This window comes from Penicillium citrinum, assembly GCF_028827155.1.
Source record: "Penicillium citrinum strain IBT 23319 chromosome Unknown utg000001l:1.0-4955037.0:1.0-4956770.0, whole genome shotgun sequence".
NCBI lineage: Eukaryota > Fungi > Ascomycota > Eurotiomycetes > Eurotiales > Aspergillaceae > Penicillium > Penicillium citrinum.
This window is the reverse complement of record NW_026622686.1, coordinates 2,869,912-2,883,295: the sequence shown is the minus strand read 5'-3', so window position 1 is coordinate 2,883,295 and position 13,384 is coordinate 2,869,912. Positions and strand designations below refer to the sequence as shown.

Sequence of the window (13,384 nt, the reverse complement as noted above, 5' to 3'; positions counted from 1 at the left end):
TCGCCACATTTTTGGCAACATGAAGAATTAACTTTTTTATTCTTAAGCAAGATTGAACTCGCTTGCTCCAGCCATCTGCTCGCGCATCTTAGCCCGCATCCTTCTGGCCGCATCATCGGTGTTATTAGATGTAGTCGGGATATCATCCGCTGCACCCCCGGCCTTTCTCTTTTGGCCGGCCGTGCCACCACGGGAAGCCTTGAAGTCCTTCTTGGTTTCTTCCTTGCCAGGACGCAGACCAGGAACATTAATTTTGCCAGGTCGGTCACGAAGAGCAAAACTCTTGGCAAGATGACCCAGATGAAGCTCCTTGATATTGAACATGCTGCGCTCAGCAGCAATATGGGTTGCGTAAGCTCGGACATGGGATTGGAATGCGCGACGGGCCATCTCTAGATAATGGGGATTATCCAGAGCCCATCTCTCCACATCCATTTGCCAATCTGTGGTCTTCTCTTCCCAGTTCTTGCTGTTAGAGTCTGCAGTAGCACCGAAGCCACGCTTCAGGATTTCCGTGGCGTCGGTGCGAGTCAGAGCCTTTCCACCGTCGCGGTAGCCACGCTTCAGGACTTCAACGTAATTCTCCTCGCATCCAGGTTGGAGGAAAATCAAAGCGCGACCATCACGGCCAAGACGAGCGGTACGACCAATTCGATGGGTGTGGTCATCGGCACTGAATGCCGGATCGTACTCAATGACCAGGTCGACGTTGGGCAAATCTAGACCACGGGCGGCCACATCAGTACATACCAGCACTGATGGATCACCACTGCGGGAGAAGGAGTTGAGTGTGGCAGTTCGAACATGTTGAGGGAGAGAGCCATGTAGTCGATGAAGTGTTACGGCATTCGATGAGTTAGACAAAGCCGTCGCAGGTGCGATAGTTCCATGAGGAGACATCTTCTCCCGCTCACTTTGAGTCTTTTGTTCTTCGTTCTCTTCCTCATTATCGCTGTCGCTATCATCTTGTGTTTTTTTCCCCTTTCGCTGGCCAAACTCTCTCGCGAAAACCTCAAAGAGGAAATCCACTGAGTCTGCGCATGACACGAAAACAATAGCTTTCATCACTGATCCTTTGCGAATAAATGTCCGCTTCAGATAGGCGGTCAAAGATACAAGTCGTAACTTAGATGGTACGACTGCGTACGCCTGCTTCAGTTGTGCAGGGACACGGAATGAATCTTCTTCGTCTTTTTTATCGCGAGTCTGTTCGTCCTCATCGGCCGGATCGGCCTTAATGTGGACTGCATCCTTCAAACTGATCTCACCAAGCCGTTGAACGTTCATTTTGAGTGTAGCGGAACACAATATCGTTGTCCTGCGTGTGGGAACACCTGGGATGCGACTGGGTCGTTGTCTCGCGTCCAATTTTGAAACAATTCCTTGTAATTCCTCCTCAAATCCCATATCCATCAGGCGATCACCCTCGTCAAGTACCAACCATCGAACATTGCTGACGTCCAATACTTGTGTGTTGTCCAGATGATCCGCCAGGCGACCAGGTGTGGCGACCAGAATATTGAGGCCTTTCCTCAAACGTGCTTTCTCAGACTTTTTCTTTTCTCCACCAATAACAGTTCCACCGACGATCCAATTTGCGCAACGAAGAAGGTTCTCCAGAACGACTGAGATCTGCTTGCACAATTCACGAGTAGGTGCCAGGACGATAGCGAAGAGACCACTATCACGATGGACACCTTCTTCCTTCGTTGCCTTTGAAAGCGCCATTATCTTTTGCACCAATGGAAGGAGATAAGCAAGTGTTTTACCGGAACCAGTCTCGGCTTGGATGAACGCATCACTTTGTTCTTTTAATAACTGAGTGATAGAGGCCTTCTGAATTGCTGTTGGTGCTTTCAACTCGAGCTTTGTAAGGAGATGCGCCGCTAGGTTTGGAGACAAGCCCAAATTAGTGAAGGTATCAAGACCATCAATCAAAGGCGCATTAGTCGGCTTTGCTTCTTCAATCGGTTCTTCATCTTTCTTTTCTTCCACATAGGTCGATTCGGGATTGCTAGTAAAGAGGGAGGAAGCAAATTGTCCGGGATGTCTGCGCGCTGGTTGCTGCTGCTGTCGCGGTCGTTGGCCACCATCTCCACCCTTTCCTTCGGTCGAATCAGTCGTCTTTTGTCGCTTTGTCGGTTCTCGGGCCAAGTTGCACTTGGTTAGGGTTCTTGGGTTGGCCACGATTGCCGCCTTCGCCGTCTGGTCGAGGTTGATGCTGCGCGCGCTTCTTCGCAGAGAGGCGGGCCCGCCATGTTCCTCCCTTGATTTTCGTTTCAGGCTTGATGACACTGTCACCGATGCTGAAGTTCAAAAGCATACCATCGTCCGCCATGATCTCGTCGTACACACCCAGCACTCGGGCGAAAGTAATCTGAGAAAAGTCGTCTAGCGTTAAGAAGAGCTTGTTGCCGTCGAGACTTTTTTTCGGGCGGGACCCACTCCGGAGAAATGATGATCCGCTGATACTGTCGGCCGCAGCCCTAGCAGTCAGCCCTACTTCCTAGAAGGGTTGATAGGTAAATAGAACTAGGAAGGAGATTTCGAGAGATGATCTATTTTTAATCTATACTGGCTGAATAATTCACCATCAGTTTTTCTATGTACACTAAACGCTATTGGTCTATTTTTCAGTGGAGCTTCAAGCCCGTGGTTGCAGAATCAAGTTATCGATCAGTCGCACGGGTACCTTGCCATCTCCCAAGCCACATTCCTCGCCAGGCTTGTTCTCTTCCAGAGGCGCCATCTTCAGAGCAGCGCTTAAGACACCTCCTTTCGCGGGGTCGACGAGATCCAGCTCGTCTAGAGTGTCAGGGTCGGCAAGAGAGATATAATCCACCTCAAAGAGAGCTCTCTCTGAAGGTCCGAGTGCTTTTTGCTCATTAAGCACTCTGTCTGTAATGGCCCGAGCCGCGCCGAGGATATCCGCTCGAGAGGTTTTGCCTGAAGTATAGGCATCTTCAGCAGCCTTCAGAGACTTGTAAATTGTAAGTCCCACAGCACGTCTCCGGTCACCCAGGTAGACATTGCGAGAGCTGAGCGCCAACCCGTCTGCCTCACGGGATGTACTGACAATCCGGACCTCTATACCAAGTAGGAAATCCTGTACCATCCGCTTGATAATAACAGTCTGCTGTACATCTTTCTGGCCAAAGTAAACCCGATCAGGCGTAGTGGCGTTAAAGAGCTTCATACAGACAGTTGCGACGCCACGAAAGAAGACGGGACGTGAACCTCCCTCCAATTTCGAGGAGAGCGGAGTGATTGTGACAAATGACCCCTGCCCATCAATTTCCGACGAAGGAGGTAGAGTTGGGTACATGACCTTGGAAGTCGGGGCAAAGATAGCAGTAATCTGCCCAGATCCGGGACTACCCGCGCGGCCAAGCTCCTCATTTAGCTTTTCCAACTTCTCAACATCACTATCCCATGTGCGAGGATAGCTTGACAAGTCCTCGTTGACGCCGAATTGGGTGGGGTTGACGTAGATGCTAACGAAGATATCGGTATTCTCGCGAGCGGCTTCTCGAATTAGAGAAAGGTGACCCTCGTGGAGCGCTCCCATAGTGGGAACAAATCCAACAGTGCGTTCATTTTTCAACAGCTGATGACGCAGCTGACGAAGTGAAGGGACATCACGAAAGACCTGAAAAGACGAGGGCTGGACAACCGATCGTGAAGTCGCCGCAGCGTCCGCAAGCAAGCTAGAGGCCGTTGCTACCAAAAATTAGTTGAGTTTATTTAAAGGTGAAAAGAGAGAAGAAAAAAGGCTAGGTAGTGAGTCAATGCAATACCAAACTTACAGGAGAAGGACCTCACGCCATTGGCCAACCGTGACATACTCAATGATGGTGGGGTTACAAAGATGGCAGCTGTCACAAATAATTAAACCTCGAATTAAGCTACTTTTGAGATGAAGTGAGTCCCCGCAGATGTGATGACTCATCAAATATGCACTTCTGGTAATTGCAGTCCGCCGAATTTCCTCGGGGAAACAACCTCGGCTGCTTCTGGGGAAAAACGCCCGTGAAAGACAATCCGGGGTTTTGTTGGGATTTTTGGAGCTATGGCCCTGACTTGCGCCTCCGAGTGGATCTTTCTCTAGTGTTCTTGCTTGCTTTCCCCTCAGTATTATTTTCCCCCTCGTGGGTGACTTGTCAGCTTGATTATTCTCCCTTCAGATTATTCCGACATCATGCCGCCCCCTAAATCGGCCATCAGTGATGATGCCTCCGCTCCGGACTTGGAGATTGTGGGCAAGAAGCTGACGATTCACCCGTCGGGGTTCACTGGTGGCCCCGGAACTCAAGATGAGCCCATCACTGAACGTAACCTTGTTCACCATATGGCTCGCTTTCGTGAGAATCCCCTCGACTTTCTCCGCGAAGTCAGTCTGTATATGTCTGGTACCGGCTGGCGCGCGTACGATGATGTTGTCGGTCAACCGGTTTTCTACTCGGGGTTTTCAGAAAAGATGAAATCATCGATCTTGGGAAGCCCAATGCTCCAAGAGAAAGTGAAAGAGCTCGCGCATACTCGCCTTAAAGTGGAGGAGAAGGAGGGGTTATTGGCAATCAAAGATGGGAAGACATTGGATGAAAAGCGAGCTCGCCGGCGACACGAGATTGAGGATAGTCTTCAAGAGGTGGTAGATGGCATGATGGATAACATGATCTGCAAGATGGAGAGCAAGACGTTTATTCGAGGAGCATACTATATGTGCACGCAACTCCTGACTCGTGCCTATCATCAAGGTATCCACGTGTCGAGCGAGGAGGTTCTCCGGCTGCGTGCCGTCGCTTCAGAAGCTGCCAAGAACAAACAATCAATCGTCTTCCTTCCCTGTCATAAGTCGCATGTGGATTATGTCTCCCTACAGCTAATCTGTTATCGGCTGGGAATTGGGCTACCCGTGGTTGTCGCAGGCGACAACTTGAACATTCCGTTGCTCGGGCCTTTCCTACAGCATGCAGGTCAGTTTAGGTTTCTTCAATTTCTCTCCTTTGCTTCATGCTCATAAGAACAGGTGCGATGTGGATCCGACGGAGCTTCGGAAACGATCCCTTATACCATACTGTTGTCCAAGCCTATATCGATACTATTCTTCAGCAAGGCTTCAATTTTGAATGCTTCATTGAGGGTGGCCGCTCCAGGACAGGGAAATTGCTGTCTCCAAAATTCGGAATCCTGAACTTTATTGTCGACAGCGTGCTTTCCGGGCGTACTCAAGATACAATTATCTGTCCGGTCAGCACGCAGTATGACAAGGTGATAGAGACAGAGTATGCAGTTTTCCATTCCTTCTTCTCTCTCGCTTTATACTGATATCCTCATAGATCCTATATCAGTGAGCTTTTGGGGCAGCCCAAGCAAAAGGAAAGTCTATCCGAGCTCCTTTCTTCGTCCTCCGTCCTATCACTCAAATTGGGTCGTGTGGATGTTCGATTCCACGAGCCATGGAGCCTGCGCGAGTTCCTCGGTCAGCAGCTTTCACGGCTTAACCAGACTGATTTGAACGCCAGCCAGAAGCTCTCCCAAACCGAAAAGGGCCGAATTCTCCGAACTTTGGGATATCGAGTACTTTCCGAGATCAACGATGTTTCTGTTATGATGCCACCTGCTCTCGTTGGGACTGTTCTCTTAACCCTTCGTGGCCGTGGCGTCGGAAAGGGTGAGCTGGTAAGACGACTAGACTGGCTCTGTGATCGCGTAAGAGCAAAGGGCGGCCGGGTCGCCCACTTCTATCGCTCACCCACTGATCAGGTCGTCGACCGTGCTCTGGACGTACTGGGTCCAAAGCTGGTAGGCGTCATTTCCGGCCTAGCGGAGCCTACCTATTATGCGGTCGACCGCTTCCAATTATCTTTCTACCGCAACATGCTCATCCATCTTTTCATCACTGAGGCGCTTGTCTCTGTTGCTATGTATACCAAGATCAAGCAAGGCGGTGGTCCGGCTAACCAACGCATCACATACGAAGCCCTGAGGAACCAGGTCTCTTTCCTCTCCCAGGTATGTTGCGACTCTTATTTTTCTTGTATAATTATTCTAACAAGTCATAGCTTTTCCGTGGCGAATTTATCTTCCCCCCGGATGGTCTCTCTTCGAACATGGAAAACACCCTAAGAGGCCTAGAGTCGGACGATGTCATAAAGATCACGCGTGATGACTCTGGTGTACCACAGTTCGTCGAGCTCAGTGATTCCGAGCGTCACTGTGGTCGGGAGAACTATGACTTTTACTGTTTCCTCATTTGGCCCTTCATTGAAGCCTCTTGGCTTGGTGCAGTATCTCTGCTTGGTCTTACTCCCCTCCTCTTGATGGCGACCAAGATACATGGATTGATATGAAGAAGTCCCAGGACAGTGCCCAGCTTGTAAGTTGGACTGATTTTCCGTTAGAATATCGCACAGACTGACCAACTTTAGCTCGGCAAAACACTATACCACCAAGGAGACCTTTCCTATTTTGAGGCAGTGAACAAGGAAACTCTCAGAAATTCCTATCAACGCTTTGAGGAGGAAGGTATCATTCTTGTTGCCAAGGACAAGGAAACCCGCGCAGGCCCCTCCTTGAAACTCGCACCTGAATGGACGCCAGAGAGGGATCCAAATACCGGCAAAGTCCTCGACCGCGGGCGTCTTTGGGACTTTACAGAATTGATCGCGCAGTCCCGTCGCGAAGGGTAAGTGACTTCTTGAAGAAAATGATTTCCATATGCTAACAATTATGCAGTAAAAACCGTCGTGATGGTGCTACCGTTTCCTCGCGAGTTCTTACCATGTCGGATATTGTTGGCCGGCAACTCTTTTACAACGCTGCGGCTCCTGCTCCGGCCGGCGTCTCATCTCGCCAAATGCGCCGAAAGGCGATCGCAACTGACTCTAAGCTCTAACAGCTCTGTCGGAAATTAATTTTGTCTTTCCAAATATCTTCATAACCTACATATTCAATACCCTGGCGTTTCTCGAAAGCATAAGCCCACATCATCTTCTGTACATATACATACATGCGAATTCATTCAAAAATCTCAAGGTCTTTGGTGTCTCTCTTTCAATGAGGGGAAGAGAACTGTGGCTTTAAAGGACTATATTCTCTTCTTTATGCTCAATCAGTGGTATCAAACCCGAGGCGCTAGTTTTCCAAATGCTAAAGTATACTGGTGGTTGAACAACTACTCTAGTACCTGAGTCCCTAGGTACCTCTAAAACTCCAACCTTGAAGGCTAACAGTCTGACAATCGTTCCTTTTGGAAGCCCTATGCGACAACTACGGATTGACGGGGTTATTCCGCGTGTCGAGGTCAGACCTCGTAAGATAGCAAACCTTAACGCTCATTTTCCGCGGACCAGGCACAGCAAATCGTTTTCTATCCATTCTTTTGATGGTTTCTCATGGCCCTATCAACCTCTCATCCATAATTGAAAACGAGGCCTTTGCTCGACATTTTACAGTATGCTTTCGGCTAAGGATAATCCCCAAATTACTTTACTAGTGCCTTTCCCTGCCCCTATCTGCCGACGACATTGCCGAGCACCCGAATCATCAATCAATTGAATCCAAGTTGTTGGTCTGTCATTGCTGGAATTCGCCAAGGCAAGACCAATTGGCTGAAGCCGATCTTTGCTTAGTTTTGCTTGGACTGTGTGCTTCTAACCTTGTAAGTTCAAGACCTCGGCAGTTGACTGATGCCCAGACATTGGAGAAGATCTTCCACGCACATAGCTCTCCCCCTCATAGTTCCCCACAATCACTAGTATGCCACATCCCCAGACTTTGAATCCTACAGACGTCGAACTATGTTGAGGTCTAGTTGATAGTTCGGGGCTTTTCATCTTCCGGTTCTCAATGCAAATATTTCAAAATAGATATCTGTATTTCCGATGTTCCGCTTTATTTGGTGATCATACTTACTCGGCATTTAAGATGGCATCACTAGTTTGTCTACTAGGATGAGGTTTGAGATATCCTAGTCAAACTAGTAATAGTAGTAATGACCAGTCTTCTCCTGGCAATTTTCCTTGGCTGCATCTATCCGATGCTCCAGACACCCGATCCGAGCTGGCTTTGCTCATTCCGAGGCGTTGGAAATCCCCAAGATTTCTCATGAGGGCCCGTCTAGCACCAATCAATCTCGAAATTCAATCCATTGCTTCTATTTTAGAAGGATGTTGGACTTTCCACGATGCAATTCATCGCTGGCTTGTGACCATCTTAGCATAAGATTACAAAGCTCCTAGTTGCTAATGGCAGAACAAACCCACACTGGAGTCATACCCCAGGGCACATCATCATGGCAGGAGCAAGATCGGGAACGCCCGATATGCCTGCCTCCAGGGCCAGGAACTACCACTAACCTCCCAGGGGAGCAGTCATGTCTATCAAATCTGATCACGCCAATCTGAGGGTCGCGCTAGTTCCACTTTCATGGTTCTAATCCATATAATGCGGAGAAGCACCGGATCCTTTCCGCATCCAAAATAATCTAATTGATTCAGATAATTTGTCGGCTTGTGGACAATATTATCATTACCGAAGATATCCACCTGGGCCCTTCATCGGAGGGCGTGGGGAAGCAAAATGCGGGGATATTGTCTACTAACATTAGGAGGTTCAAGATTATATTGCCCTCCAAGGCTGCGGACGATCATGATCTAAAGTATATAAATTGATCGAAAGCCCCGGGGATTGCTGTGAGTACTGAAAAGCATAATTTGGCCAATTAGCCGAGTCACGATCTCAAGAATAGTAAAGCTGAAGGCATATCTATTCAACAGGATGGGACGCTCGATCATAAATCAACTCCCTCGGGTGCTTACCCTCTTTCCCGCGCTATTTGGCTATGCCTCTGCATCTTCAGATGGCGATCAACTGTGGCCACTTCAAGAGTACAAAAGCTCATCGATCAAAACGCCGTTTTTGAATGTTACCAAGATGGGTCAGACTGAGCCTGGATATTTGTTCTTCACCCCATCAGACTCACTTCGGGATGAAGGATATCCAACAATCTATTCAGATGATGGTCAGCTTGTATGGCAGGGAGCCAAGGGCAACTATTCTGCTTTACAACCACAAATGCTGAATGGCGAACCTGTTATTGCCTACTGGACAGGGTATGACGGACAAGGCTTTGGATTTGGACACATTAGTATCCTGAACAGTTCCTACGACGAAATTCATCGAGTCACACTTGACTGCAAGGCCGAGAATTTCGTGACAATTTTTGATGAGACGATGGAATTCGACTCATGTATTGATATTCACGAGAGTCAATTCACCGATGACGGCACAATTCTGGTGACTGCTGTCAATGTAACGCAGGCCGATCTTAGCTCTGTTGGAGGTCCTAAGAATGGCTGGATTCAAGATGGGCTTATTTACGAGATTGATCTCGAGACGAATGAAATACTTTTCCGATGGAGCGCACACGAGCATATTGATCAAGTGCGTCTTAGCGATGTGCGCGCTCCGCTCGAAGGGTCTGCGTCTGGTATGAATAAGACCAGTCCATACGGCTATCCACACCTAAACGCTGTTTACAAATATGGTGATCATTACCTGCTTTCGTCACGCTATATGTGCAGTATATTCTTTTTGGATTCAAATGGCAATGTTACCTGGCATCTACACGTATGTATTGAAGCTTCATCGCCCGCCTGGCACCCGCTTACCCTTGAATCTTCATTGTAACTCATTACTTAACAGGGCCGAACTGGTGGTGACTTTAATTTGGGACTTGGTACTAGCTTCTGCTACCAGCATGATGCACGCTTTGAATTCCAAAGCGACGAACGAGTCCATTTGGCCTTACATAACAACGACAATGCCGATTTTTTGGCCCATACATCCCTAACAACTGGCCTGCTATTAGACGTCGAGCTACAAGGTTCCAAGCAAGTGACGCTTAAACGACGCACATGGGATGCCGAGGAACCAGTTTATGCTGAATCCCAAGGAAGCTATCAATCTCTTGCCAATGGTCATGTCCTACAGGACCATGGAGCCACTCCGAAAATCGAAGAATATGATGAGAATGGGACTATCGTCATGCGTGCACGCTTTGGTTACGATAATACCATGCAGACATATCGCGTCTACCGGTACCCCTGGACAGGGAATCCATCTACCAAGCCAGACCTCGCTGCATGCGTCTCGAGTGAAACGAATAAGACTACTGTTTACGTAAGTTGGAACGGTGCAACAGATGTTAAATCTTGGAAAGTTCTCGCTGGCTCTGAGGTCAAGAAAACTGCGTTGCGTAATGGATTCGAAACCTCTATCCAAGTCGATGGGCTGGCTAATGGGGATGAACTGGTTGTTGAAGCAGTCGGTGGCGTCGGAGATGGGACTAAATCTGATTCTGTCAAGGTTGGTCAGGGGTGTTAGTTGTAGCTAGATCCGATAATTTGAACCGATCTCCAACAGTGACTATGATAATATGCATTATCATCTTTGGAGGTGATTTTTTCTCATCTCTCACTGTATTTGACTTTTTCATAGCCCTTCACTAGACTTGCAGAATATTGATATGTGTAGATGTAGTCGTCAATGATGATGCCAAGAGTTCCGATCCTGATAAGATGCCTTTTGATATATAAGCTAACCCCAGATGGTTCTCGGATCCGGGGTCGTCAGCACCGCAAATTGTGGTTGGACGATGTTATCTCCCCTGGTCCTGACAGAACGGGCCATGCAGATCGTATTCTTATCAGTTGTCGCCTTTTCTCTCAGATTCGCAAATTATGTTTCAATCTATAGAATATTCCCTTTTCAGAAGCCAACAGCCCCCAATTAATACCAACAGCCAACTTTTCAAGGCCCAGTGTACTGTGTCGAGCTCTTGGCAGTCTGTGAATAATGATTTACAAAGATAAGAAAACGATATGTTGAAGGGTCTTGAGAGAGATAAGCATGAATGTTTCTCAACGATTCCAAACTGCTAATATCTAGGCTTGAAGTAAAAAGCGGATATCAGATACAAACTAGTAATAGCAATATCTATGGTTCCAGTAATACTATATAGCACATTTTCCCCCTATACCTTGTTTAATCTCAGCCGCCTCATGCGACTTGACGGCTAGGGCTCCAGTCCTCGAGTGGTTCAAATTGTGATTATACCAACCACACTTTTTGAGAATTCCAATTCTCAGCAGTGCTTCTCAAGGTTGAGGAGCACCGGCAGGTCCTGACCGATCAAAAAGATACAGCAGCAGAAAATTTCAAATTGTCAGTCTATGTAAATAAAGATTCGTCTGTTATTGATCTAGAGCTACAATGGCCGAGGCAGTACGTTTTTCTAACCATGCGGCTGCATCCATCTCTTCTAAGCTGAACCTACAGCCCGTTTACAATGCCTCGGTCCCTTCAGGGGGAGATCCTCTGCGAGTTGACGTGAATACTCAATATGAAGGATTCGAATGGAACTACACCTATATCGTGATATGCGGATTCATTGTCTGGCTGATAATACCTGGTATTGGTCTACTATACAGTGGTCTAGCGCGAAGGAAATCCGCACTAGCTTTGCTATTCCAATCCTTTATGATTGTCGCTGTGTGAGCTCTTTCTTCCCTCTCGCAGCCATTCTATGTTCAATATGCTGACCCAAATATTCTAGAACTACATTCCAGTGGATGTTTTGGGGATATTCTTTGGCATATGCCCGCGATGGAGGACCGTTCATTGGAAATTTGAAGAATTTTGGTCTTAGGAACATTATGGCTGCACCTTCTCCAGGATCTGATGTGCTTCCAGAGATTGTCTTTTGTTTTTATCAATTATTGTTCTGCGCATGCACGGTAAGTAGTACCATTTCAAGGTTGCTTGGCTGAACTGGTTTCGCGATTGAATTTGAGTAAGTATACTTATGATCCACTATAACCTTAGGTGATGATTGTCGTCGGAGGCGCATTTGAGAGAGGCAATATGCTCCCCTCATTGGTTTTCAGCTTTTGCTGGGCGACTGTTGTATATTGCCCCGTGGCATATTGGACCTGGAACAGCAATGGTTGGCTTTACAATCTACCTTCTTTAGACTTCGCAGGAGGCGGACCCGTGCATATCGCATCGGGCTGGTCCGCCCTTGCATATGCTCTTGTGTTAGGAAAGCGAAAGCATCTGGATGAAACTTCTAATTCGCACGGAAAGCCTCACAATACTACATTGGTCTTCTTGGGAACGACCTTGATCTGGTTTGGGTGGTTTGGGTTCAACGTGTGTCCCCCCCCCCCCCCGGTATATGTTTACTGCGACCTTTGACTGACCCAGAAATATAATTAGGGTGGATCTGCACTCAATGCGAGTGTGAGGGCTATGCTAGCAGTGTTTAATACAAACACAGCGGCCTGTATGGGTGTGCTAGGATGGGTTCTTGTAGACTCCATTCGGTACAGAGGGAAATTCTCCGTGGTGGGAGCGTGTGAAGGTGCTATCGCTGGCCTGGTGGGAATCACACCGGCTGCAGGATTTGTCTCGGTTTGGCTGGCTGCAGTGATTGGATTCCTTACTAGTATAGTATGCGCGCTGATGCAGGACGTCAATCTGTGGTTACATATCGACGAAGGTATGGATGTGTTTAAACTTCACGGGATTGGGGGCATGGTAGGGGCTTTTCTAACGGGCATTTTTGCGTCGCAATCAATTGCGGCGCTGGATGGAGCAACAGAAGCGACCGGTGGCATTGACGGCAATGGACTGCAAATTGGGAAACAATTTGCGGAGATCTGCGCGATCTCTGTCTACTCATTCACGGTATCAGTCTGCCTTTTGCTGTTGATGAAATGGATACCTCTTGCATACATGAACCTGCGGGTGCAGGAGGAGGCGGAAATGGTTGGCTTAGACCGGACACAATTTGTTGATGAGCAGATCGGCGAACGTGCCATTCTGGATGAGTTTTTCGTCTCATCGTCGTCGTCACCTGCATCTGCAAGTGTAGTAGTCAACAATGCCCCAGAGTTGATGATGATGGGATCTAAGGCTCTCAACGCCTAAGTGATACCCCACAAAGAATCTATGGTGGGTGGATGGTGAATTACGCAGAGGATGTCACTTCCCCAAAAAAGAAAAAGACGAACATTGATCCTTTGAGAATCCGATTGTGCCGACGGAGGCTGAAAGGTGGGGAGGGTCATGCCTCGCGAGTGCAGATCCTCGAGATGAGACCCTGAATGACGCGAGTGCAATAAAAATAAAACCATACCTGCGGGAAGCTTTGCTCTGGCCAGCCGCGTACTGTAGACGGTAGCTATGTCAAGGAGTGACCCTTGTACCCCGTAATGAAAGTATTTTTTGATAATCAGAACAGTACTTTCCTTTCCCATTCAATTTTGAATTTCCTTTGAATTTTCTTTTGCCCCCCTGCTGTCTTTGATGACGAGAT

The 13,384-nt window shown here is 47.9% G+C and overlaps 5 protein-coding genes across 5 annotated transcripts; 3 read left to right on the top strand and 2 right to left on the bottom strand.

Moving 5' to 3' along the window:
• Window positions 1-42: 42 nt before the first annotated feature.
• Window positions 43-2,338, bottom strand: dbp7 (putative ATP-dependent RNA helicase; the record flags this gene model as incomplete). Its single annotated transcript, XM_056639997.1, has 2 exons — window positions 43-2,105; window positions 2,188-2,338. The coding sequence occupies 2 exons, from the start codon at window positions 2,336-2,338 to the stop codon at window positions 43-45; spliced, it is 2,214 nt and encodes a 737-aa protein (XP_056505754.1).
• A 306-nt stretch (window positions 2,339-2,644) lies between these two features.
• Window positions 2,645-3,843, bottom strand: N7469_001076 (pantoate--beta-alanine ligase PAN6; the record flags this gene model as incomplete). Its single annotated transcript, XM_056639996.1, has 2 exons — window positions 2,645-3,720; window positions 3,807-3,843. The coding sequence occupies 2 exons, from the start codon at window positions 3,841-3,843 to the stop codon at window positions 2,645-2,647; spliced, it is 1,113 nt and encodes a 370-aa protein (XP_056505753.1).
• A 355-nt stretch (window positions 3,844-4,198) lies between these two features.
• Window positions 4,199-6,898, top strand: N7469_001075 (lysophospholipid acyltransferase family protein; the record flags this gene model as incomplete). The annotated part of the gene is made up of 7 exons (XM_056639995.1): window positions 4,199-4,976; window positions 5,030-5,285; window positions 5,340-6,015; window positions 6,066-6,303; window positions 6,336-6,379; window positions 6,432-6,688; window positions 6,739-6,898. The coding sequence occupies 7 exons, from the start codon at window positions 4,199-4,201 to the stop codon at window positions 6,896-6,898; spliced, it is 2,409 nt and encodes an 802-aa protein (XP_056505752.1).
• Window positions 6,899-8,781: 1,883 nt separating this feature from the next.
• Window positions 8,782-10,389, top strand: N7469_001074 (arylsulfotransferase family protein; the record flags this gene model as incomplete). The annotated part of the gene is made up of 2 exons (XM_056639994.1): window positions 8,782-9,633; window positions 9,709-10,389. 2 exons carry the CDS (start codon window positions 8,782-8,784, stop codon window positions 10,387-10,389), a joined length of 1,533 nt encoding a protein of 510 aa, XP_056505751.1.
• An 888-nt stretch (window positions 10,390-11,277) lies between these two features.
• On the top strand, window positions 11,278-12,996 carry N7469_001073 (ammonium transporter; the record flags this gene model as incomplete). The annotated part of the gene is made up of 5 exons (XM_056639993.1): window positions 11,278-11,289; window positions 11,344-11,558; window positions 11,621-11,801; window positions 11,890-12,237; window positions 12,283-12,996. 5 exons carry the CDS (start codon window positions 11,278-11,280, stop codon window positions 12,994-12,996), a joined length of 1,470 nt encoding a protein of 489 aa, XP_056505750.1.
• Window positions 12,997-13,384: the final 388 nt, after the last annotated feature.